We start from the raw sequence: 25,870 nt of genomic DNA on the forward strand, positions 1-25,870 counted from the left end.
GCAAAAAAAAAAAAGCACACAGAACATCCTCTTCCTCAAAACTAAATAGCAAATTTAAGGTCTTTTATGCAAAAGACTAAACTCCAGAATCCTGTCTTTAGCCATAGCAAGAAAACAGCAAACAAAAGGCATTGCCCATATTCTATGACACACACGTGCATATTAAAAAACTCCCACCAAACTAAATATCTTAATTAAAGAAATAAGAGAAAATATTCAGTAAACAAATAAAAAACTGTCATATCATCTACTCTCTGTAAAGCAAGTTTTGGCATTTAAACATGGATTTCTACAGTGAATATGGAATGTTTCTCCCTGAATATGTGTAATTTACTGTGCATTAGAACATCTCTGATGTGTCTGAAGTTGATGGTACATCAAGTTCTAAGTCCACAACACAGTCAAGATTACACTGAACTTTTTTCCTCTCCTTTTCAAGTAGAAGTGTTATTATTTGCTACACTACTAAATTTTTATTTCATTATCTCTTTTTTTTTTACCAAATCAAGGCACGGGCCCTGCAAAGCTTTGTTGGGTTAGCTTTGTTTGTGGTCTGCCACTGTGCCTTTGTAGTCCACAGAAACACTTTGTGTGTAATAACCACAACATACCTGGTGCTCTGTGGTGAATCAAACACCCAGAATTGCTCTCACAAAACCACTAACACAGAGAAAAGAGACATAATTTTTTTCAGGAATTGGCCCTCCATCTCTATCTGGACAGATTCCCATAAAGACTTATAAAATTTTTCCAAATATGAATAAACCCACAAAAATGTTTGCAATTTTAAAAGCTGTAATTTCTACCTTGGTCATATGATAATGAAACTTAAGAACAAAGCAGAATATTACTGTGTAATATGGTAGCATGGAAAGTTTAAAAGAAATTCCTATTCATATTTAACAGTGAAATTATACCCTCAATTACTTCCAGTTAAAATGAAAATAAAAAAGACTTCAATGCCCAATACATAGCTGCAATGACTTTTTTTTTTTTCCATAAAGTATCATGATGATTTTTCTTTTGCTGGTGATTGTTTGCAGACTTACTGAGACTTTTAGGGAAGGCAGGGGTTAAGGATGTATAAAAGAGATTTTCTCACAGTTTAAAGAGAGCAAAACAACACATTTAGGAAGCCAGACAGCTAGAAGGTCAAAGCGTTACACTTCCAGGTCAAACTTCTGGTTGCAATTAAGTAAATTCCTCTGGACATTTCTAGGGAAATCACTTTTCTTTTAGGTTTTATTTCAAATCCCTATTCTTTCTTGCTTACATTTTAACCAAAACAATATTGCTCTCTTTAGAAACATTTAATAAAGAGCATTTTTTTTTAAAGGAACTCAATAGTTAATTTCAAAGAATCTTTTTTTTTTTTAACTCATTTAATGTACAGTTGAACTAAAGGCAAAAGAAGCTATTAAACCTATTAATTTTCAGAATCAAACTATTTCAACCAAAACAGTGAGCACTCAAAGAAAACCCCAAACCTATCTGCCACCTCTTCCACTGTGCCTAGTGCTAAAACAGGTCCATGAGAATCCATCCTCTGTATTGCTGGTTCCAAGGGACTGGGGAAGCTGTAAAACAGAGCACACATGAAGAGCACCTCCAAGAGGAAAAGATGTTGCAAAGAAGAGTAAAGCAGTCAAGTAAGGAATAGTGCTTAGGGAAAGATTTTCAAATTCGCTTCATGTGCCCTCCAAAAATGCTGAATTCCCACTTGGAACAAGCATGCCAAGGGCTCTTTCCAAAGGTATGTTCTCTGGCCTAGATGAGAGTCACTTTGATATTCTCAGGTGAGTATCAAATCAGAAATTAAAGGTGGGGTTAATCTTGCCTAACTTGAAACACCTGCATCAAACTAGTACCCTAAACTTCATTTTTAACTGATAGAGATAAATTACCTATTAACTTCCAGCCAACTTTGAGAAACTGAGACACACCACACCACTTTGTAAAGGCACATGATTAATGGATGCTGATTTTTTTGCCTAACTATAGAAAGAAAACTCCAAAGATAAATTTTACATTTGCATAAATGTATGTGTGATTGCATAAACTGAAGTACTAACAGCAAAATCACTCTGCAGAGATATTTGGATGATAAAGAAAGACTTTTATAGTTCACATAGATATGTAAGAGAAGAGCTGTTTGTGCATGCAAATACTTCTTTTTTCTTTTCACACACACATAACTAGGAGTCATTTCCATACTATATTTTCTTTTCACAAAATGAAAAAAAAATCACATGGAAAAAAGAGACAAACAAAAAAATGGAAATGAAATGAAAGCAAGAGAAAGCAATACAATACATTAAGGCAGAGAGTGTTTTAAGGCTAGAGGTCAAGCCTATTTTCAAAACCAACACCAAATTCGTCCTTTACACAAAAATACACCATATTAAACAACTGTCCTATTATTTTTTTCCAATCCAATACTTTAATAAGGACCTCTTCAAAATAAGTACAACATTTCATTTCTTACCCAAGACCATAAATAATTTCATGGGGAGTTGCCACCAGGGAAGAAGCAAAACAGGGAGAACACACTGAAGCCAGCTGGTGCTGCAGCTGCAGGTATCCCATGTCAGACAGGGGCAGCCATTGCTGAGGCCTCTGCCACTGTCAGTGTCACGGCAGAAGATCCTTCCAGAGGCAGATGCTTCAGCCCAGACAGTGCAGAACTTCCTCACAGTCAGACTGACACCCACTGACTCTGACTCAGTGAGGTCTCAGTTCCAGAGGAGCAGAATGACAAGAAAGGCCACACAGGGGAAAACCAAAGCTGAACACCTTGGCTGTAAAATGCCTACAAGGGGACACTAAATACAAGAGCCAAGTACACATGGTTGCTTCCCTGATGCTCTGCAGGCTCCAATCCCTCTCAGCTCAGACCCTTAGTGCACCACAGGAGATTCTGTCTCCCCTTCCTGGAATACTCTCCCATGTTGCTGTGGATGCAGCACAAGCTTTTATCATATCTATTATCCTTTGGCAGAGAATTCCACAGTTCTCCTAACTACCACAGTATTTCCAATGCCTCCATTTGATACACCCCTGTTCTCAAACTGGAAGAGAATGAGACAAGAAATGATTTCATAGATCTTGATTGTATTCCCCATAATTTATATACTTTCCAGGCTGGAGAGTCCAGGCACACTTAACTGTTCCCTGTATTGCATTTCATTTTTGATCATCTCTGTTGCCCTTCTTGGCATTTTTCCCAATTCTATTATATTACAATCTGAGGTAAGATAGAAAATAAATCACAAAAAAACACCCAAAGAGTGTGTAAGTATGGACATTTCTTTTGTTCTTGTCAAATATCCATTACCCTGAGAAAAGAAAAAAAAAAGACCAAAAAGAAAGAGTTCAGATATATAACCTTGATCTTCTAGAAGAAAAATGCTTTGGTGAATAAAAGCCTTTATTCCACATTATCTGGCTGAAAAAAAAAAAAAAAAAAAAAAAAAAAAGGGGGGGGGAGGAGTAATCTAAAACAAAACCAGGAAATATTAAGTACAAGATACTAATCAAAACATTTTTCATAAGTTATTGCATAAGTTACTGCATACTTCAGGGAGCTGTGTTGTCACAGACAGATGAATGTAAGTTTAAAGTTCACACAGATCTGCAGGACTTGGCCACAAATCATAAATGAGTCCATTGTAGGGAAGCTGCAATGTAATTATTTTAAGAGACAGATATTACAATGTGCAACTCCAAATATCAAAGTTCACTGGAAAGACTCCTCCCCAGACCCCTATGTCAGCTTATTCTCCCTCTAGTTGCACCCATCTAAGTGTTGTAAAGTTGTTGTTTAAGCAAGGCAAGTGAAAAGGTTCTAGTTCAAACCAAACCAAAGTTTCACAGCAGAGGAGCATGAGTTAACAGCTGGGAATAAATCAGTTTTGCTGTTACAGGATTATAATGTGGGACATACCCTACAAGCATTTCACACAATTCATGTCCTAGAGCAATAGCAAACACTCCTAAAGCAAACTGGGGCAGTCTGAAAAGGGTGTTTCCCTTAAAAACATCATAATGTTCAAATTAAAATGCAAGGCCAAAAGAGTTTGGAATATTTACCATCATGATTTATTGTATATTTTTTGTGTGCTTGCAGGAGCCAAAAATAATTTCATAAGCAAAAGAAATGTATTTTCTTATGAAATTGCATCTTATGCGTTTTTCTTTATACTAAATAAGACATGAACTTTGACTCCAGATCTTTGTAAAGCTGAACTACTCATAACAGCTCTTGTACCTCTTCCAGTTTCTCATTTTAATAAGCTTGTCAGAAGTTAATATCTGAGAATTTCAAGTCTAAGACTTCTACCTGTTAATAAAGTACAGCCACATTTGCAAAAAGCAACTGGGTGAAAAGATGGACTCAGGAAACATGATCCCAGTAAGCCCCATTTCATGAGAGAAGAAAGTTAAAAATATATTAAAAAAATACACAGAATCCCAGGGAAAGCAGATAAAATCAAGCTGGGAGCTCACTGTGCCATGTGACAGCATGCTCTCTAATTATTTTCACTGTAGAAGAGACATACAATAAAAAGATCTGAAATCAGAACAAAAATGTCCCACCCTCAAGCCAACAAAAACAGCAAGGATGCTAGGGAAGGAATGAGAGTAGATCTGAAAATTACTTGAAGGAAAAACATAGTTAACTTTTTCCTCCCTCAAGAGGGGGAAGAAGGTCAGTTTACAATATACCTTCTTCCTTCCTTCCATTTCTAACATTGACATTTTTATCAGCCAAATTTTTTTCACTTCTCCTTATTGTTTCCTCTGTGGCCATGTAAACCTTACCTTCTTCCTTATTGTTTTCAGTTCTTCCTTTCCCATTTCTCCTGTATTTCAAATGTCTACTCAGACCTCTGCAGTCTTTTAATTCTTACTGCTCTTGATCAAAACCAGACACTTTCTGTGGAAGATAGAACTTCAAATAAGGCAATCACAAGCCATACCTGGCCAGTGCTCTTCTAGCATGATTTTGGCCATGCAGACTGGATGCAGGCAAAACTCAACCTTTGAAAATCCACCCCACTTTAAATTTCTCTTAAAAAAAATAAAATAAACCAAAGTAAAACATATTTGGACATTAATTAAACAGCAGAAATGGAGAGTTTATACCAAAGCCTATGTCCAAAGACTAAATTAAAGCTTATTTTGGCAAATTGTTCATACTGGCCATTTGGGAAGGGTGTGGAAATTGTTCAGACAGAAGGAAGAATAGGAAGAACTTGCTTGTCTTGGCTACTTTCTCTCATTTTTCCATTCTTTCCTTCTTTCTTTCTTCTCCTGTGTGTAACACCCACAGATTTCCTAATGAGCTGGTATGCGACCCACCACACACTGCAGTGTGGGTGTAACTCAGTGAAAAAGAAATGTAAATTAACAAGTTACTTGCATGGATATTTACATTAAGTGCCACAAAAATGAAAGGTGGTGTGAAATAATATTAATATTAAACACAGCAAAATGTTAATACTGAAAAGCAGCTGTGATAGGTAAAAATTTTCTCTTCAAAATAGTAATAGTAGTAAGGAAGTAAAAGATCTAAGGTAGCTTGGCTTTTAGTTCTGAAATAAAACTTAATACAACATGCCTTGACATTAAAGGTAGACTAAAATCTTATTAATACTTGTCTAATAATTCTCTTTTCAAAAAACTTTGAATACATCCTGCAGTGTATACACCAAACTAGTTCAAATTGACTTGAAAAGATGCAACTACAACCAGGGACATGCTGACCTGGGACATGGAAATAGTAAGTAAGCAGTTAATAATCATGTGAAGGATCCCTCTATAGACACACATCTCCTTACAAAAGCAGGGGGTTTACTGCAGTGAAACTCCACACAGACTTGAATAACTTGGAGCAAAAGAAACCACACAGAGCTTGAAGAAGTCAGAAACTCTTCATAACCTCCAGATGCAACAAGAGCTGCAGCTGAAGCCTTTTCCCAGCTGCAGCTCTATGGAGCATGTACCAGACTCCTGCATTCCTTTGTGTGGTACAAAACACTGCCAGCAAGCACTGGCCTGGAATGTGGCACTCCATTTGTGTGAACAACACAAACCCTCTCCCTGCAGCCTACAAACAGAACCTGTGATCCTAGAGAGGAGGGCAGAGCACAGCAGTAACTGGTGCAGCCTCCTGGCCCTGTGGCTGACCTCAGAGGGTCATTCCTGAGAGGCAGGGCCCAGTTGCCCCAGTGAACACCCACCTCTTCTGTTATTTCCTTCCCAGGTAAGAACAGACTTGAATGGAACTTGAAGAAACTTGATTCTTGGATTTGAACAAAGCACTCCTTTCTTACAAATTACAGCCTTGAGCAAAGCAGGCTGAGAGAAAAAGAATGAGTTGGCTTTGGAAATGAAGCTTACCATGGATGTTCGTTATCACAGCCTGTTTTCTTCCTTTAGTTCTTTATTGTTAATTAATGACGGTGAGATTAACTGCAGAGAACTGATGGAACAGTCATTCTGCCCCATCCAAAATAAATATCCTTTAATCCAAAGCTGTCACTGATATTACTGAGGACCTCCTCAAATGCATCAAATCTCTAAGATTTTAATTTTCAGGAAACAAGGGGAAGAGTCAAGCAGAAGATCAGTTCCCAACCCTGGGATGGCACACCAGTATTTTTACTGAAAAGTTCACAATATGAAAGAAAACAGAAGAGCCTAAATTCTCACTAACACCCTCAAATTAGTGCTGCATCTATGCACATATATAAAAACAACTATTATGTCTGGCAGTTTTACTTTATAAAATCATCATTTTTTCAAAACCTACCTTTTACTGAGGCAGGAGACTTTAAAAAATAAATAATAAGAAAACATCCCTTGATAAAAGAAAACACAGAAAAACCTCAACAAACCTTAGAAATTTTGATCCCACCATCTGCAACGTTCACTCACAATCAGAAAAGTACAGGGGGTCTGAAAGTTCATGTGCTTGACAAACAATGATAATATCTTAAAGGGATAAAATGTAGTTACAAATTGCAAGGAGGAAAAGGGTTTGGAAATCCTTTAGTGGCCTGAAGCACCTCTTGCTTATTTGGTATTGCATTCTTGAGAGGTGGGAAAAAGCCTATGTCAGAAGAACCTGGTTCCCATAGATGCCCAAAATTTGCAGTAATAAGCCAACCATAAAGTATATAACCTGTGTTTTATCATTAGTATTGACAACAGTATGTAAAGCTGTAAATGCATCAACCAGCATTCTGCAGTAATATACCTCTTCAATAATGGAAAGCATTTTTAGAGGTAAACAATTTGTTCCCAATTGCAATTGTCCATATAAGTTGAATTCTAAAATCTATGAGTATAGTGATGATATAATGTAATCACATGCATTGCAGCAGTCACACTCCAGTAGAGATTTTTCAATGTACTTAAGGAAATGTGACAAAGCATGGCCCTTCTTTTCTACAGTAACTTTATAACTTGCTCCAGGCTAGTAACAAACACCAGTAATTTCTTCCCTAAGAACTATTTAAACATAAATTGCTGGTATAATATAAGACCAACAGATAAGCCTATCAAGTGTAAACTACACCATTATGCTAACAATGAAATTGTATTAAACAAAAACTGGCAGCCATTTAGCCCCAAAGCTGATCTAACAGTAAGGCCCAAGATTCAGCAATCGTGATCTTTAGTTCAAATGTGGATGTGCTGAAATGGCACCCACTGCCCTCAACACCCTCATACACACACACAAAATTAGTTACAAATAGGAGCAGGCTCTTAATTCTGTTCTATTCTGCACCCCCAGGGTCATGGGTGCTGCTGCCAGACCTGCAGTAGCACTGGTGAAATGAGAAATATCATTTATTACACCAACTTTTTAAGACTGAACAGATTGCCAAAAGTAAAAGGAGAAGTAAAGATATTATTTTTGTATTTAAAAATTCTAAACTAAATGTGTGTGTGGAAAGGAGACTTAATTAACCAGCATGATTTCAATCAATTTTGCAGGACCAAGGGCTGTATAAGTTTTTTTTTTATTACTCATGATAGGCTCTTAGACTAATAGCAGTAGCATTACATTCACTTTTAAACAACACAGAAAAATTAAAATCCACTTCATTTTTTCACTTCCATAGCTGAAGTAATTCCAGACCAATACATCAACTTTTTCAGGCCTTCCTGATGGTAAATTTCTCACAGAAAAAAATGAAGAACAGTATTTTCCACTACACTTTATTTGACACTAAGTTAAATAATTTCTTTTACCAGTAAGAAACAAAGGCCCAGCTGATCCATGTTCCATGGGTTTCCACTGACCACGTTGTTTAGGTGTCTCCAGGTAGTGTTTGACCCTTGAAGCAACAACTTCTTCCAACAGCTTACAGACCTCCTGAAAGAAAAACCACTGGCCTGGTTTGATCTACATTTACAGAAATGCCCAAAGGCACACTGCAGAAATCAATACAAAGTTACCCCCTCTCCCATTAAAAGGAAAAACATTGAGAGGAGAAGCACATGGATTAGGAAATGAATGGGAACAAGGAGGGGAATCAAGCTATTTTTCTACAGAACAAGAGAGGAAGTATATTATGAAATTATTACTTGGCAGATGAAATACATTATATTACAATACTTTTTTAAATCAGAAATTTGTTTCATATGTATGCAAAGCAAGAAAAAAATACATGTTAAAATATATATAACAATGTTAGGTATTTAAGCAAAATTTCAGCAAAATCCTCTCAGGAGTTGTCAAACACAGTACTTCTCTGCAAGAATCCTTATAAACCACAACAGATATTTTGCTCCAATTTGGGGGGGTGGGATGGGGAGGGGGTGGGTAAGACTGAGCAAATTGGGTCACAGCAACTTAATTGCTCTAATTAATTTAGATTTTTCTGCTCCTAATCATAACTGTTCATATCTTTCATACTTTCTTCAACAAAGCACAATAAAACCACTTACAACTCAGGAAGAACAAAACCTTCTGCCAGAATTACCCAGAAAAAAACAAAACAACTTGGACTAAAAACCAAAAATTCATCTCTTGAATACCAGAATAAGTTTTAAGCTTAATGCACACACACTTATTAGAGACTTTTCCCTCAGTTATGAACAATGGAAAATGAGAATACTATATGCTCACAGCAGTGATACTTTGTGGCACACAAAAATACAATTTTACCTCTATAATGTTTTAGGGTAATAGATAAAATTATGTAAGTAATATCTAAACTATCTTGCCTTGAAATTTCCTTTTGATAATGTAGAAAGTACTCAGAATACATTTTTAATGCATTGCTCTAAATGAAAGCAGGGCATATACATTAGTCAATCACAACCAGTATTTTCTCTTTACAGTAAGAAATACATTTTCCTTTCTGCTTGTAGAGCACAATTATAAATTACTGTATTTGCTTATTCTTCTGTTTAACTCATTAAAGTGCTCCCATTACACATTCTTTCATGGGCCTGTGTTCAGGTTAGAATGAAAAGGTCTTGAAAGCAGCAAAAACACAGTGTGTCTTTGGTTCCTTCAACAGCAATAAACATTACCATGCACTTCCTTCATTTACATGGAACATATTTTACTTGTTAGGCTTATGGAAATATTGTTTAAAGGGCTCTCCACAAAGAACCATACAGACCTCAGAGTGCAAAGATAAATCTTTGGTTTTGCCATTCCAGGGGAAAAAGGGTAATAAAGAAAGGGCAGGGAAATTGGAAGGGCAGGAAGAGGGGGGAAACTGCATCTCACAGCAATCCCAAGAATACTCTGCATCCAACTAGTCACAGCAGTGTGCCACAGTGGTCATTCCAACACCCAGCTGTGCTTCCTTACACCAGTCCATGCCTTGGGCACTGCTGTAGTTCCATCCTGCCCTCCATGGCATGTGCTCCAAGGAGGAGCCAACAGCCAAAAGGCCACTGAGACAGCATCACCAGGATCCTTGAGCTCAAGCCAATGACTTTCATCCAGGGTAAGCAGGGGATCAGCAGGAATTGTTTGTTACAGAGGCATCCACATTTCCCACAGACAGGAGGAGAGGGCTGCACCACCATAAGTATTTTCAAGAGTTTGGGAACAACAAAAATGCAGAATACCACTCACAATGAACATGCAAATAATCTTGGAATAATCTTTCTTTAGGACCTTTTCTTCTCTCACTTTCACAAAGATTCTGCATAGGACTTCCAGGAGGTGAATTGCAAATCTATTGGACTCACACTTCTCAACTGTAGAAAATATGCAACCTTTGTACTTCTCTCGAAACATGCAGTCACAGAAATGCACTGAACACTGTCCTGTCATGCCTCTTTATTAAATCAATCATGAGCTAATTTCCTGAAATTCATCTCTTTTGTTTTGGCAGTCTTACAAAATACATTTTGAATACATTTAAAACTTAGATAACCAGGAGAGTAAAACTGGTTATAAACAGAAAAGGTAATGAGCATTAATTTACTCATAAAAAAGAAATCTGAAAGATTTTCCCTATTTTTTTATTTCTCTGCTTAACAAAGAACAAATCAGATGAACCACATGCTGCTAAATATTCTGCTTTGCTCCCTGAGGATATTAACGCATTGTTCCTTTTAATTTCATTTCAATGTATGACTGAGATGTCTGGGGACGCTGTGCAGTGACAAGTTAATGATGGCATTATTAGGGAAGCTATCTGCTGAAAATTACCGTAACGGAGACTTGCGGGAAAGTCCACAGGCATCCCAAACACGTCCTGCCTTCGTTTTCAACAGGGAGCTTCTCAAGTTCCCACACACAGGGAAAGCTCCCGCCAGCAACTCAGCACAAGCTCCTGAGTGATTTCTCTACACTCTGATGAAAGTTACAGGCAGCATTTTGCTGCTTATTGATGCACTGGATTTTTCACAATTTCATCAGGATATACACATGACAAACTTTGAAATAATGGAAGTTTCTTTTCATAAAATGCAACGGTACTACTATGGTTTATTGTGTTTTCTTGCACCCTCTAAATGCAACATCATTTGCACTTCTCAGAACAAGGAAAAAAATTAATAGGAACATACTTCACCAACAAAATGATATCTGCCACAATCTGGTTTTATATCACTCAGAATAATCTACCAGCATTTATGAAGGAACATATTTTTAAATTAAAAGTTAAGTCAGAAGAATCCACACAGTATGCATGCATGCATGAATGTGCACACACACAGAGTTTAAAAAGTAAAAAGCAGATTTGAAGTGGTCACTAGTGACCCAAAAAGCACATATGGTTGACTTAGAGGTCCCAAGGCAACCACTGATGGTTAGGTATAACTAACAGTATTCTCCTAACACTGAAAAATCCTGAACAGTTCAAGGCAATCCAACTTTTTCCCTGCAGCCATACGCTTTTGAAGTAGGATTGATATTTGCTGTACCTCTTTCTCATGATCTGAAAACCAGCTGGTGTCTTTACTGGAACCTTGAGGCAAAATATGAACATCCACCAAGACAGCAAAGTTCCCACACTGGAAAAAAAAAAAAAAAAAAAAAAAAGAAGAAAAAACATGTTGAACTCTAGCTGCTAGGAAGCACATGTCGACCAGACAGGGAGATAATCAGGTAAGCACATGCATCTGATTCAGAGTTACAGCAGGCAGAACATTAAATCATGGAAGTTTATGAAGTACAGAATTACAAATTTATCACTGTGGACTTAACAAGTAACAAGAGCACCAGACCTTTCCTGGATAGCTCACTGAAATGTTTACATGACAAGCACAAGTATGTGGAATTTTCTTCTGCTATCTAAATGTCACTTTTAAATTTGAGTTCAAGCAAATTTTAGAGTGTGAAAAACAAGCTATTCTTTCATCAAACTCACATAATTCTATTTTCTGAATATTTGGTACCATATTAATTATCTAGTTGGTGTTTTAAATTTATCAAATACTTAAAAATTCAGCATCTTAGAAGTCTTTTTGTCTCTCCAAGCTACCCAATATAAAGAACAGCAAGTTTGAAGGACTTGTCAGTGGATATTTGGTAGTTACCACATCTGTCACCTGCACTTTGAATACTTAAATAATAAGGCCCATGTATTACTAAAGACTGTATACAGTTATTAGGGTGATATAGACTACATCCCAAAACACATCAGCTATTTCTGAAATTCGTTGACAGGTTTTGATTGAGGATAGTATGGCATACAAAGGTCATTTTATTTCATTGGTACATCAATGTAAGGAAAGGAAGGAAGGGTGAATGGCATGAACACATCCCACATGCACTGGGCACCGATTCACTCATGCCTTGCTGTCCTGCACAGAGATATGGGGTTCCCTTTTTCCTACTGTAACCCAGCACCAAATCTCATCAGACACCTTCAACTAAACAGTGTACAAGCTGAAAGGCAATGTCATCATCCTGGCTTGGCTGCTTGTGGCACACTGGTGATGCAATGCAGCCGCTCCGTGAGAAAGCTGCACATGTGCGGTCATGGCGACTGCACATCCGGAATGTCTGATGGAACAGAAACAACATCCTGATCCCAGACAAAGCTCACATGTGCATGGACCATCCAGAGTGACACTGGGCTCCTTTCAAGGCACGTTGCAGTGCTCACTTCCTGTCCTCACTCACTCTCTCTGTATTTGCTCCTCACTGCCAAACAACTGCCAAGGCCAACCTCAGAATTCCAACTGCTAACAGAGCTGGTTCTAGAAATAATGTTATATGTGGGTTTGGACTCTGGTTTTACATCACCTACAGTCTAAGGGGTACACCTATAACTGAGGCTTTTGGTGTTGAGAGCACCCTTACCTATATCATTAGCACCAAGAGCAACAAGATTTAGCATCAATTTTATTAATCATAACAGCATATTTGGTAAATTTAAAACCTCTTGGTTTATAGAGTACATGGATCTGTAAATCAACTGCAAACAGAAGTTCTAAATAGTGATTAAAACATAATCAAAATGCAACTCATGGCCAATATTGTATTGTAGTTAGAATGCAAAAGTTTGGCAAATGAGACAGGCATCGTGAAATCATTTTGAGAAACTCCTGAGTTACTTATAGGTATCAGTCACTGAAAGAGCAGAATGCTTTGATCTATTGTATCAAAAGGCTTCTCTTTCCTCCAGAGAACCAAGAATTGCCAGATGGCTGCAACAGCAAACCTTTCCAAGCTTTAAATGGATGACAAAATATCTCACAAAAATCTCTGGTGAATCATTAGCAAACTTTAAATTGACTAGTGAACTTCAAAGTTAGCAGACGCTGCAGATTATAAAGTGAAAGCCAGTAAATTATTCATGGTTCAGCACTAATAACAATAAACAAGTAGTTGATACATCAAGAAAATTCAAACTATCAAGTGCTCCATGTTAACTGGCATCATTTTCTATTGACTACAAAACTTACTGTATAGATAAAGATGCAAAGTAGAGACATGTTTCACAAGGAGACAGAATGTTTGTAATTATTTTCCTCTGAAAGGCACTGTTTGTCACAGTTGCCAATCTTGAAACAAGTGGAAAAAAGAAACTAATGAGCCACATGCAAAACTACACAATGGAATGGTTAAAATTATCTTGAAATTTTACAAACACACCAAACATTTGTAGTACTTCAAAGAAAAAACAAATATATATAAATAGTGCATAAATCCCTGAAATAGTCAAAGTTTCCCAATGGAAGATTTCTATCACTTTGAGCTTTTCTTTGTAGACAGCACACCTGAAAATATTTCAATAGCCACAAGCAAACAGTTGTGCCACACAATCAGAACAGTTCTGGGACAGGACACAGGGAAGCATAACTGGCAAAGAGGAAAATAGGGACTCAGAATACAAGCACAGACCTTCCCAAGCCTCACTGCCTCCTATTTTTTAAGTCCTGGATGTGATATAAGCAACAGCTCCCATGCAGGCTCCCCTGCATTCCTGAGCTGCACAACACCTGTAGAGCTACACCAGTATTTATGCTTCGTGTGCCTTCACAGGGTACAGCTCTGTGGATGATGTTTATACTGAGCAGTTCAATACAACTTTGGCTGCTCCAGCAGCAAAGACAAGCACAGACTAAATGCCAATACAAATAATTACAGGGAACAGAGGCAAGTGGAGGAAAAATGTACACAGTTTATATTAGCAGATCTGATGCTCTTATAGAAGTTTCTTTTTTTAATTTTATTCTGATGACATGCAATTCCATGAAAACACTAGCTTTTATTTTAGTGGAAATGAAGTGTTTCCAGTTAATGTGGCAGCAAGATGCAACTCGTGACTCCAGAGTACCCAAACTGAAAGGCAAACAGAAAAAACTGGCAACTTTTAATTTCATACTTTCAACATCCATCTCAAAACTTGCACTGAAAATTGTTTTTTGAGGTGTGATTGTCAAAACTGAAACTTGAATGCCTGATTTGATGGGAAACACATTTGTCAAGAATCAATAGGAAAACATTTCACTCAAAAATTAAAGACAGAAGCAGATGGTCCAATTTGATATCCCCCATAATTCTAGATTTCAAAAACTTCATTTTTACAAGCTGTTTTTTATGCTCACATTCTTACTGTAACAGTCTAATGACATTCATTGTGTTACCAAACAAAGGGCTTTAAATGATTTCAGAATGTTGTTAGTGTATTGTTGTACCTAATTCAGAACATCTTCTCAGAAATCAAATTGTTTATACAAATACATCAAACACTTCATAGACTCTGCAAATTGAAAATATAACCAGACATGCAACCTAAACACAACAAAACCCAACACAAAGTGGTCATTCAAGCAAAGTCATCTGCTCATAACCTGCTGAAACCATGAAAGCAGCATGTATTAGATGGTAAACTATTATTGCAAATCCCACAATGAGTAAATAAACCCAAATAAATACTTTTTATTGCTACACTCATTTTTACAGTGGGCTCCTACATGGGTACTCTTGTTTCTTTAAACAGCATCACTTGAAGAGCATAAAACCAGTCCTTGTGAACAGAAAGTCTTTGGGATGCTGGAGATGGGTCTGCATCCAGTTTCAGCACTCCAAATGTGCTGTATCATTAAAGCAGACACTAGGGGAGAACCAGGCTCCCAAGACACATATTAGGGTTTCCCATCTCTGTGATTATGAATGTGGAGTGGAGGGTCAGAATTAATTGAAGCTGAGCAGGAACAGAAACATCCCAGAGTTTGGCTGGGTTTTAGGATGGGTGGGAAGGAGCTGAGCTGCAACACTAACCCACTCAAAACTCCAGAATTTCTCCATGATGAACATAAAGAACTGTTTATTTCTACTGTTCCCTCTTCCCTGAGCTCTGTGCTACTCTGTTGTTACAGACAGAATTTTATTCCAGTCTTAGATGACGTCTACAGTTAAAAAAAAGTAAAAAAAAAATTATACTTGATCCCAATGACCACTCAAAAAATGTCATTGGAAGGCCCTTCTGGCATTGTGACAAAATTGATAGGACATATCACCAGTCTCCAGAATACAAAAGCACAGCCAAGAGATTTTGTGGGAAAAAATAAAATAAGCCACACATAAGCTTATGTGAAATATCTTGTCTTAAAATAAACAGGAAAGTTTAAACATTTTCCATCCTAACTTTTTACTGAAAATCAGTAAGTGTTCTGCACTGAGTCAAGCAAGTTCTAATATCTACAGCACTGAGTATAATTATGACCAATTAATCATTGGTCCACATACTGTGTCAAATGTATTATTAAAAAAATTACATTTTCCAGGCTTATTGGAAGTTTATTCTCCTCCTTTATCTTTCTGATCCTAAAGAAAATTGTGTTTTCCTATACTTTAAACTATTAGCACCAATGATTTACAATATTTTGACTTTTTCCTCTTATACAGCAAGAGCAAGAGGAAAAAAAATCCCTAAAGCAAGTGAGCATTTGTCATTATATAACATTAATTTAACTTTCATTTACAAGCATGTCTAGGAGCACAATGATTTGAGGTAATGCACAGTTTTCCAAACCATAGGGACACTGTTCCAGTAGTTAAATGCCTCAACCTGTATAAACACAGGAGTCAGGATAGGTATTTATAGCACCACCACTGCTGACGGCTATCAGGGGATAAAAGAATTTTACTGACAGCTAATACTGTACATTTCTCATTCTTTTAAGTAGATAAAGTTACAATTTTATATGTATATAACTTTTCTACATATTTTTCTTGAGAATCTCCAGGGTTTTTTCATTGTGTTTTTGGGTTTTGTTTTTTTTTTTTGTTTTGGTGGGGAGAAGGTTAATCCTTCTAGGGGGAAAAATAAAAATTCAGAGGGAGGAGTGGGTAAATTTTTAAAGGTATTTCTCCAACTCCCTATTTCAGGGGGTTCTAGGCACCAACAGGTGCAGGTTTTACTGTCATGAGATTAATCAGGAGCTCATCTAACAAAAGAAACTGGTGATTATGGAAAAATTTCTCAACAACTGATACAGAGACAGAGCAGAACAGATGAGAGAAACCTCCAGAAGAAGCCAAAAGCAGAATCCCTCTAGAAAATCATGACACAACTCTTCAAACACTCTTCAAAATGCTCAAGAGATATGAGCAAATGTCAGAGGGAAAAAGGGTATATTCCACTTTTGACCTTTTTTCTGTATAAGAGTTGCTTGGTTCTGGAAATTGTACAAAGCTTGTACTTTGTTATAAATTTATATCCTGAAGTTTTGTAAGAATTTCAACAAATAAATCCTTCTTATTAAAGAAGGATTATAGCCATCAGCTAACATCACCTAGATCTTTTAAATTCCCTGCTTTCAAAGATTTATGGAGTCACTGCAACAGTAAAAAGGGAGCAGCAGATCAAGGGCAATGCTATAACAGGGTCTAAATAGAAATTCTGTTCTCAAAGATAGCTGAACTAAATCATACACAGATTCAGCAGGAATTGGACAACCTAAAATGCAGTCAGACTTTCCAAAAGCAGGGAGGAAATTCCCCCTTTTGTAACATGCATACAAGTTATATCTAAGTAATCTTCCACAAGTGGTTGGCTTGCTTTTTTTAGAAGTATAGTTTATGTATGAGGAATTCCTGAAAGGAGGAGTGTTTAATTTTCTGGTGTTTTAGTGGAAGAGGAGAAGCAGTTATCTGAAAATCTAATCAATAAGCTATAGGCACATTAAGATCACACTGAGAGGTTCCCATGCCAAGCGAAGAGGCGTAAGCAGAGAACAAGCCTTTAGAACAATCCTTTGATAAATGTGGCCTGACAACTCATGAAACTAAGATGCAACATCAAGGCAGCATTTTAGACTCTTAACAGATGCAGATGGACAGGATATTAAACTTAAGAAATGACGGGAAAAAGAAAACAAGAAATACTTATGAATGATTCAACCCTTAGGAAAACATAAAAAACACTAAGGAGTTTCAGATCTGATGGAGCTGTGTATGATACTGGAGACTTCCAAATTAAGGACTAGCACACTGTTGTTAAAGCATGTAATTGTGAGAGATCCACCCAAATCAACAGATTATAATAAATTAATGAAGACAAGTCCTTCAGAAAACCAAGTACCTGCTGAGGTAAAGGAGCTGCATGTTTTTAGCAACATAAGAACACTGCAGTGCAAACAGAGACTTCAGTTCATCACCCACAGCCAGGCTAAGCAGTAATTACTTAATCTAAACATCTGAACTGGTCTTGGAGAACTGCTCTATCAGGTAGAATGTTGAAAAAGAAGCCTAAATTGCATGAGAGAATTAAGCCTAATTTAGGTTGTCAATCTGTGCTGGTCTGATCCCAATTCCGTAGGAGGTTTGTAGCCCACATATTGAAAAGAGTCATGTAGTTGGAGCTCAAACAATTGCAAAAAGCAAGTTTTTCCTTGGGGCTAAGTCTCCAAGTAACAGTGCAATCTCACCATCATTTTGAAAGGATATACACCATGTCCCTGCCTGTGTCAGGACTGATCCAGAAAAACAGAAATAGCAGCACAGTATTTGCTTAAGATAATAAAGATAATTTGAGATTCCAACAAGCTGCTTTCACCCTATTGCTGTAAAATATTATTCTAAAAACTATGGTATTTTTTAAATCATTGTGAGCAAGTGATGATGAAATACCATGTCTGCAACAACCTGCTTTTATGCCAATTCAGGTTGGGGAAGGTGAGTGGCCATATTGACTGGGAAGGTGAAAGCACTCACCATCTACCCAAAAGTAATTAAATTCTTAATTGTAATTTTTTAATGACATTTCCTAGGGCTTAGCCAAACTAACAGAGTGCCACAGTATAACATATTACTGTGTATCACCCCACCATTGGTAAGTGGGTGCAGATAAAGATTATTATCTTACCAAGCCCTTACCCTGAGCTACCAGTAATAATAATGATAAAAGTTTGGTATTATTAAAGTAATTCATGAGAAGAAATGCCTTGTCATTGCTGTATTAAACTGGAGTTGGGGATATTCTTTGATGTTCTACAAAGTCAGTGCTGGGATTTTTTTTTATTCTCCAGGTGGAAAGAAAAAGGAACTTGTACAACCTTTTACAAAACACTCTACACAGATGAATTATTTGGTTTGTATTTATCAGATTCTACAGCAATAAGTATCAAAACAACTGCAGTGACTATTAAAGCTTCCAGAACTCCTAAAGATTGCCAACTGTAGCATGACAATTTAAATTTTTTTTAAGAAATTACAGCCAGTAATAAAAAAGGTTTGAGGGCCTTTTTCAGATATAAATATATATACAATTTTCACAAGTTTTCCCATATATGCTTTACACATTGTATTTTAATGTTAATGTGCTAGATTTTAAAGCATCAACAAAAGATCCCCAAATATGTGTTGGCAAGCTACTGATGGATTTGTTCAGCATGAAACTTGTATAGTTTTCAGCTTGAAAACCACACAAGAGGATTGAGGAAATTACCAATGTACCACCTGATTTTATGTGTTTCTGCCTATACCAGAAAATGAAATGCACTAAGAATTAGGTGGAGACACTACTCTCAGTATCTTCTGATGCAAACTCTGTCAGAGGAAATAAAACCAGATAGCCTGAAAACACAATTTATAAGCTTCCTGTTAGGTGAAGCAGAGGCAAACCACAGTGTTTGTTTGACAAGGTAACGTGCCCATGAAGGAGCAGCAGTTCTCCAGCACATGATGCACCCACAAACATATTTCTGATTTATTTGTCCAACAGCTGCAGGGATGGGCTGACTTCCCTCTCACAAAAACAGAATGGGGAAGTGAGGGCAGGTCCCACTCAGGAAATTGCTCCACGTGTCCAACTTTGCAATTATTTCAGATTCTTTTTTATTCTGAGACAGGGTCTCACCTGCTCTGAAATCCCCTTCCTTCCCTGCCTCTCCTGAAAACGTTACCTACCGCAGCACACAGCTACTGAATGGGGAATCAGGAGGCAACACAAAACCAAACCCAACATCTGCAGCCCATGTTTCAATATAAAATATTTGCAGATGCTAAATCTTTATGCCAAAATCATTTAACAGATTGAAGATAAAATCTGATCATGTGCAATCAATGTAAGACAAATATATAAAACAAAAGTATTTTTATTTGCTAAAAGATAGTAAGCCAAACTCCTTAATATTGTTAAATTTACTGAAATGGTTGAAATATTGCATTTTCCAAGTAAGTAAAAGAAGTGCTTTTAACTCTGTGTTTTAACTACTTTGTATAAACCCAGCCAGGAAAGTTTCAGAACAGCAAGAAAGCTTTTTCAGAAACAGCAGAAGAAAAAAGTGACTCATGCTGAAATAGGCGTATTACAAAGTGACACCCTTTGGACAAAATCCTTCTATTAAGTGGGAGCATATTAAGTCAACACAGAGCAGAAGAAGAGGAAAGTTCAACAAAATATTCAATGCTTTATCTACAAGGTACAAGGGAAGAAACAGATGAGTCTTTCAAATGAACAAGTGATGCTCTAAATCTTACTGCTGAAAAAACAGAAGCAGATGATGGAGAACACATCATTTTTGAAAAAGATCAGCAAAATCCTCAAGGAATTACCAGCTGGCAAGCAAAAGGATATAATTTTTTTTAATGTCCAAGTAAAAAAATTCATTTCATCTAGCATTGAACAGAGTATATAATAGACAGACTTTATGCATAAATAAAAAGAAAAGAAGAATAGGAGCAACAAGCAATTTATAAAAATATGTATAATATGAATATAGTTGAACACTCAGAAGTTGGTGAAAAGCAAGAATGGATTGTGAAAAGTACCTGGTGGAGTATTTGTCACCAGAAAGGCTCCTGGGACAAAAATATAACCTGCTAAGACAGTTCTTTCCCCATTTGTCTGTCCTTGATCCAGACTGCCTCCATCTTTCATGACCCACAGGTCAGCACCAACCAGAGCTGAACAGGTAAAACTGTTCCCTACCTGAAACAGTTTTGATTCAACATCAGTTTTAAAATGCATCCTAAAACCTGCTGAGTTTGACAGAAATAAATAGGAAGTGACTATTTATATATCTCTCCTAAAACACTTAAGTGGTAACCTCAGGGAGGAGAGCAGGGCAATGAGAAGCAGGTGGGGGATGACAAGATCTTAACTTAAATCAGATGCAGCACAAATAGTGCACCTGACTCTGCTCCAACCTCGGGTCTTCAGCAGGCCCCAGTAACCCACCCCTGACCTCTAAGGAAGGTAGGTGAGTACAGCATTAGATTGCACAGGTTAATCAATATTTATTTACACACCCCCAGCAGGCACACCAAAGATTTCTAATTCATAAAAGTGAATCCTTCTGCAAATAGTCCTCTTCCCACAAATCAGTTTCTGAAGCTAAGAAGTTCTGATCATTTTTCTTCTAAAAATTGACTGAAATCAGTTAATTGACTCCAGTCACTTCTAACAGGGGAAAGAAAGATCCAAACAAAGTGTGATTGTTTCTAACATGAAAACAAACATTTAAAGAAACAAATTCAGTACTTTATCTAAATATAGCTTAATCTCTAACTGGCTTTGTCAGTTTCTATAACTCTTTTTATATATTTTATATATTTTAGTATTTTTTTTATATACTCATATGTGGTCAATCACATCATGAAAACCAAAGGAAAAACGCTTGTGAAAAACCCAATATACAGACATCATCCATAACATATTGCTCATTTTCACCTATTATGAAGAGTAATAGCAGCTCCCCAGATTTAAGAGAAGCTCCATTTTACAGATAGAGAGGAGTGGAATGGCAAGAAGGACTGAGTTATTCTCAAAACAACACTGCTTTGTTTCACTAGGATCAAAAAAAGCTGTTGCCTTAAAGAAAAAATGACATTAATTTTAGTACATTTAAAAACTACTACCAGTACCTAGGATTTCAACTGCTGTTTGGAAATGCCTTTTTAAAAAATTTAAGTTTTACATTTCAAAGCCTTTGTATTATTTTTTCCCCAAGTTTCCCGTGGATTATGTTACTAATTGGAGATATGTTAGAAATATTTCTCACAATTATGTTTAGAAAAATTCCAGTGATAATTAGCACCAATCCTCATACATGTGGAAAACATTAAAATCACTGAAAATGATAAATAGCATTGATTTTATGCAATAAAATGTAGACATTAAATATGTAAAATATGGTATTGGGTCCATACTGACCCGTAGGCTTTGACAGCAATGAGAAGTCTACAGGAAGAGGTTAAAAACATAAGCAAATAACTGTACTTTCCTCAGCAGATATATTAGACTTTTGTCACCAGGAGACCCTGGGTTTTATATCTCATAGGCTGCATCTGTATTTGGAAGTCATCAATGATTTTCTTCTCCCAGAATTTGTGAACTGGTTTATAAAACTGCTTGAATATTTGCATCCATGACATCCTGTGGCAAATCCAATCACATGTGCACTAAGAATCACATGCTCTAGTTCATTTCAAATCATCTTGTCATTCAATACTTGGAGACTTTTTGCATAAATGCATTGTAACTTTTCATAACTCCTTTCTCAGGTCCTTTAAAATTACAGCATCTGCCCAGAGTTCCCTGTTTGACTCCAGGACTGCCTTCATCCTTCAGCCAGGGAATCTGTGCATGGATCTTCTTTTACAGCTCACTTCAACAGCCTTTGGTGAAGAACCTTGTCAATCACTTCTGGAGGATCTGAATGGGTTATGGCAACCAGATTTCCCTATTCTTGTGCTCACTCACTCCTGTAAAGATGCCAGAAGGCTGTGATGCATGACTTTCTGTTTACAATGGATGCTTTGACTTTTTCCTAATGTATTACATGGATTCTGATACCCACTCATTCTGCCCCAATGCAGTTTGTGCTAATTTGCCCATCACAGATGTCAGACATTGAACTGACAACTTTCTACTCCTATCACTCAAGGCACTCTCACATACATGGAACAAGTATAGTTTAACAAGTGCAACACCTGCCAAAGTTTATTCTTCACAAATATTCTAGAAGGTGCCTTTCTGTGTACTTATTCCAATGCAGAGTACAAATTAACTAAAACTAAATTAATTAATAAACTATATTAACACCTGTTGTTTCTTTTGCAGCCGAGAACATGATGATAGTGGAGAATTAGTTCTCAAAGTCAATGCATGTGTTTCAAAAAGGTCAGCTTTTTAAGATATTAGTAAACAGCAAAACTCTACGAATGCAGCTTAGCTCCCTGTCCTGTTGTGTGCAAATACAGAGAATCATGCTTAAGCTAATGCCTTCTCTTCAAAGCTAATTCCACTTCACTTGTCCTCCAGATTCCCCCTGTAATGAATCAAAGTGCTGAAAAAAACCCCCACCTTCTGTAAAATACATATATTTGCACATTCACCAGGTTCTTTTTCTCCCTGCTCCATCTGTAACCCTATTGCAAAAAACTGCCATAGGTCTCCTAATTCTTCCATGAAATTTTCCCTGAATTTAAATTCAAGACTTTCTCCACACCTGCCAAGGTCAAAATTCCTCCTGAATGTATCTTCTAAACAGGCAAGGGCTACAGTAAAACTGACAGCACAAAGCAGCTCAATAAATTCAGCTATGCCCTCTATTATCAGGTATCTAAGATGTCACCTGGCTGAATTACATCTTCCTTAATTGCAATGTTTGTCTACCCAGCAAGATGTTAAAATAGAAAATTAAAACTGAATTACTTAACATGTCTGAAGCACACCTAATTTTCCATAACCTGTATCCACCTGCTTAGCTCTCCAAAGTTGAAAGAAATAGAGTTTAAAGGCAACAAATTTTCCTGCTTGCTGTACTGCAACTTAATACTTATAATCAATAAAAACAAGAGAACCATCATTGTCAAGTGTTTCATCTCTCCTGAGGAGTAAGCAAATCATTATCATCAGTTCCAATATTGCTCCTCTGAAAAATGAAATTTTGAGAGTGATGCAGCATTTGCATTAATAAAACCAGTGCATTTTACTTTACATAAAGCAACAATCAGTTGCTAGAAATGTACAAACTACACCCAGATTACACTTCATGCCAACAAAAACAACTGTTCCTTAGCTGCTAGTCCTTTTAATTTAGTGCCATAGCATGGAGATATAACTCCTATTTGTAATCAACAAAAAAAAAAAAAAAAATATTGGTTCATCAGCCTAAGAGAAGACTTTTTCCCCTGCTTGCTCTGGTTCTGGACTATATCACACTCAGTTCCCAAGCCTCTTTCCACCTCTCCTTATCTCAGTCTTCATTTTCCCACTGTCAAAGCCTGTTTTTCCAGAAAGGAAAGTTATGGTAAAGATGAGGAATATTGTTCAGCACCTCTTTGCCCTTTGGCACTGCTATCAAACACTGGGATTTTATCTGCCACATTAGCAGAGATCTTACAAAAAACACATTCCTTTTTGTATAATGTACATGGTGGTCACTCAAACAATAACCAGTAACAGATGTCTGAAGTGAGGAGAATGGACTATTTAAATAGAACTTTATAAATTCTGATGATCCCTTCCCAGATTTGAGACCTTGACACTTAATTTATAACTATCAGTATGGCCCTATCCTTCCCTTTGTGTGTTTATTTCTAGTTCCAACTTGGTAAAGATCCTTTGCCCATCATGCCTTAAGTTTCTCTGTGACCTTGCAGATAATCTTACCCTCAACTTGCCTTCATTTAACAGTGTAGAGATAAAAACGGAAAAAAAAAACCTCTGCAAAGAATTCAGCACCCAAATAAGGAATTCTGTCAGGGCTATGAACTTACATGCTTACATAAAATTACTGGTTTCATTCAGGACCCTTCAATGACCATCTGGGAAAGTTTTTCTTTCAAAGGAAACACAAAGGTATGAAAGAAATGTAACCTGCCAGAGTCCACTGAAGTTTTGCTGGTACAAGATTTGTATTTAGGTCTGCTTTCCAGGGTTTTCCAACAGTGCTCTCACTCAATATGCATGGGAAATTAAGTAGTAATTGCTTTAAATATCCTTACAGTTCAATATTTTCAGACATGAATTTTAAGATCATTTGTAGGAAATAGACTTCCCCTTTCCTCTAAAGGCAATGTAGCAGCACGATTTACCCTGTGCAGGAGCAGATAAATAGATCTGTGAAGCATTTCTCCAACTGACAGATCATATTACAGAGCAAAAAGTTTCTTTCCTTCCTGGTACAATACTCACCTGTACCCACTCCACTGGAAATCCATTGTGTTCAGAGCAGGCTGACAAGGAGAAAGGCCTCTTTGTATACAGCAGTAACATTTCTGATGGAACTTTAGCAATGCCTACCAGAAGTCAGGAATTTTATATTAAAACACATGACAGCAGATGCTACCAATATAATGTGATTTCACTGGTTACAAAACCCAACCCTGTCATACAATTTTAAGTGTGAAAAACACAGCAGCAAAACCAAAGGATTTTTAAATGCTGTAAAAATCACCTGTCCAAGACAGGACTGTGTCAACCAAGGAACTTTAACAATATCTGCAGAGCTGGAACAGCTATGGCTGAGATTTTACTTCCTACAAGTCTGCATCTATTTTAAGAGCCACATAGGAAAGAGTACCCTGGATAAATTAAATTTAAGAACCTACTTTTTTTTTCCCCATGAATTTCAACAGAGGAAAAAATACAAACCCAAAAAAAACTACCTACTTTACAGATTGAGAGGGAATTACCCTGTGGAAAGCAACAGTTCATTTTTTAATTTAAAAAATTGATAGTGTGCTAGCTGCACAACTGTCTTTAGTAAAAGGAATGAAGGAACAGAGATGACAGCTCATGACAGATTACAGCTCCTGGATGTCAGGAACCACAAAGACAGGAACAAGTGATCACACCATCCATTTTATCGTATTCACATTAATAAGAACAAGACAAAAAAAAAAATCAACCAAAAAGAAAGACTTGTATTTAACATGTCCAAGAACACTATTAAGCTTTGTTGTCACCTATGGCCATACATTTATATATTTGTATTATTTTTTCCTTGAATTTAGTAACCAAGTTCCACTCAGGGCTTTTTAAAAAGATGGAAAGACAAGCATTTGTATATAGCAAAGGCAGCAAAACCACATTATTCAATAATGAATAAGACCTACTGTGTTGCTAAGGGACACAGGTAAATGAAGAGGAAATATTTCCTTATTTGCCTGATAAGAAGAATGAACTCGTGATCTACTGCAATGCAATTAACATCAAAGAGAACAATAGAGATCAGGGTGTGTAAACCTTTTAATTCATTAATATTAATGATTATAACATGGTAGGAGTGCTAGATGCTCCAAATCTTGCTGGCTTTAAAGTTTTTCAATATGCCCTTCAACCTCCCTTCATTAGGTTTTCAGAGAACACTGAAGAACAACAACCCACAACAGAACTTCAGTTTCATCAACAAAGTATTCCTCAAAAAATTCAGGTAAATATACAAGTGTTTAAAAGGCATAACGAGAAAGACTTATTTT

At 36.8% G+C, this 25,870-nt stretch overlaps 1 protein-coding gene across 4 annotated transcripts in view; it reads right to left on the minus strand.

Annotated features, from left to right (window-relative positions):
• SLX4IP (SLX4 interacting protein) overlaps positions 1 to 25,870 on the minus strand; it is a 71,520-nt gene that overhangs the window by 25,620 nt on the left and 20,030 nt on the right. For 3 of the 4 annotated variants that reach the window (XM_079330667.1, XM_079330666.1, XM_079330669.1), the window contains 2 exons: positions 11,407 to 11,496; positions 8,263 to 8,386 (listed from right to left, as the gene is read on the minus strand). In XM_079330667.1, the coding sequence (XP_079186793.1) occupies positions 8,263 to 8,386; positions 11,407 to 11,496 (214 nt within the window). The remainder of the gene's footprint in view (positions 1 to 8,262; positions 8,387 to 11,406; positions 11,497 to 25,870) is intronic. The other variant, XM_079330668.1, reaches the window with a different exon arrangement.

The sequence above is a fragment of the Erithacus rubecula genome (assembly GCF_903797595.1).
Source record: "Erithacus rubecula genome assembly, chromosome: 2".
NCBI classification, from domain to species: domain Eukaryota; kingdom Metazoa; phylum Chordata; class Aves; order Passeriformes; family Muscicapidae; genus Erithacus; species Erithacus rubecula.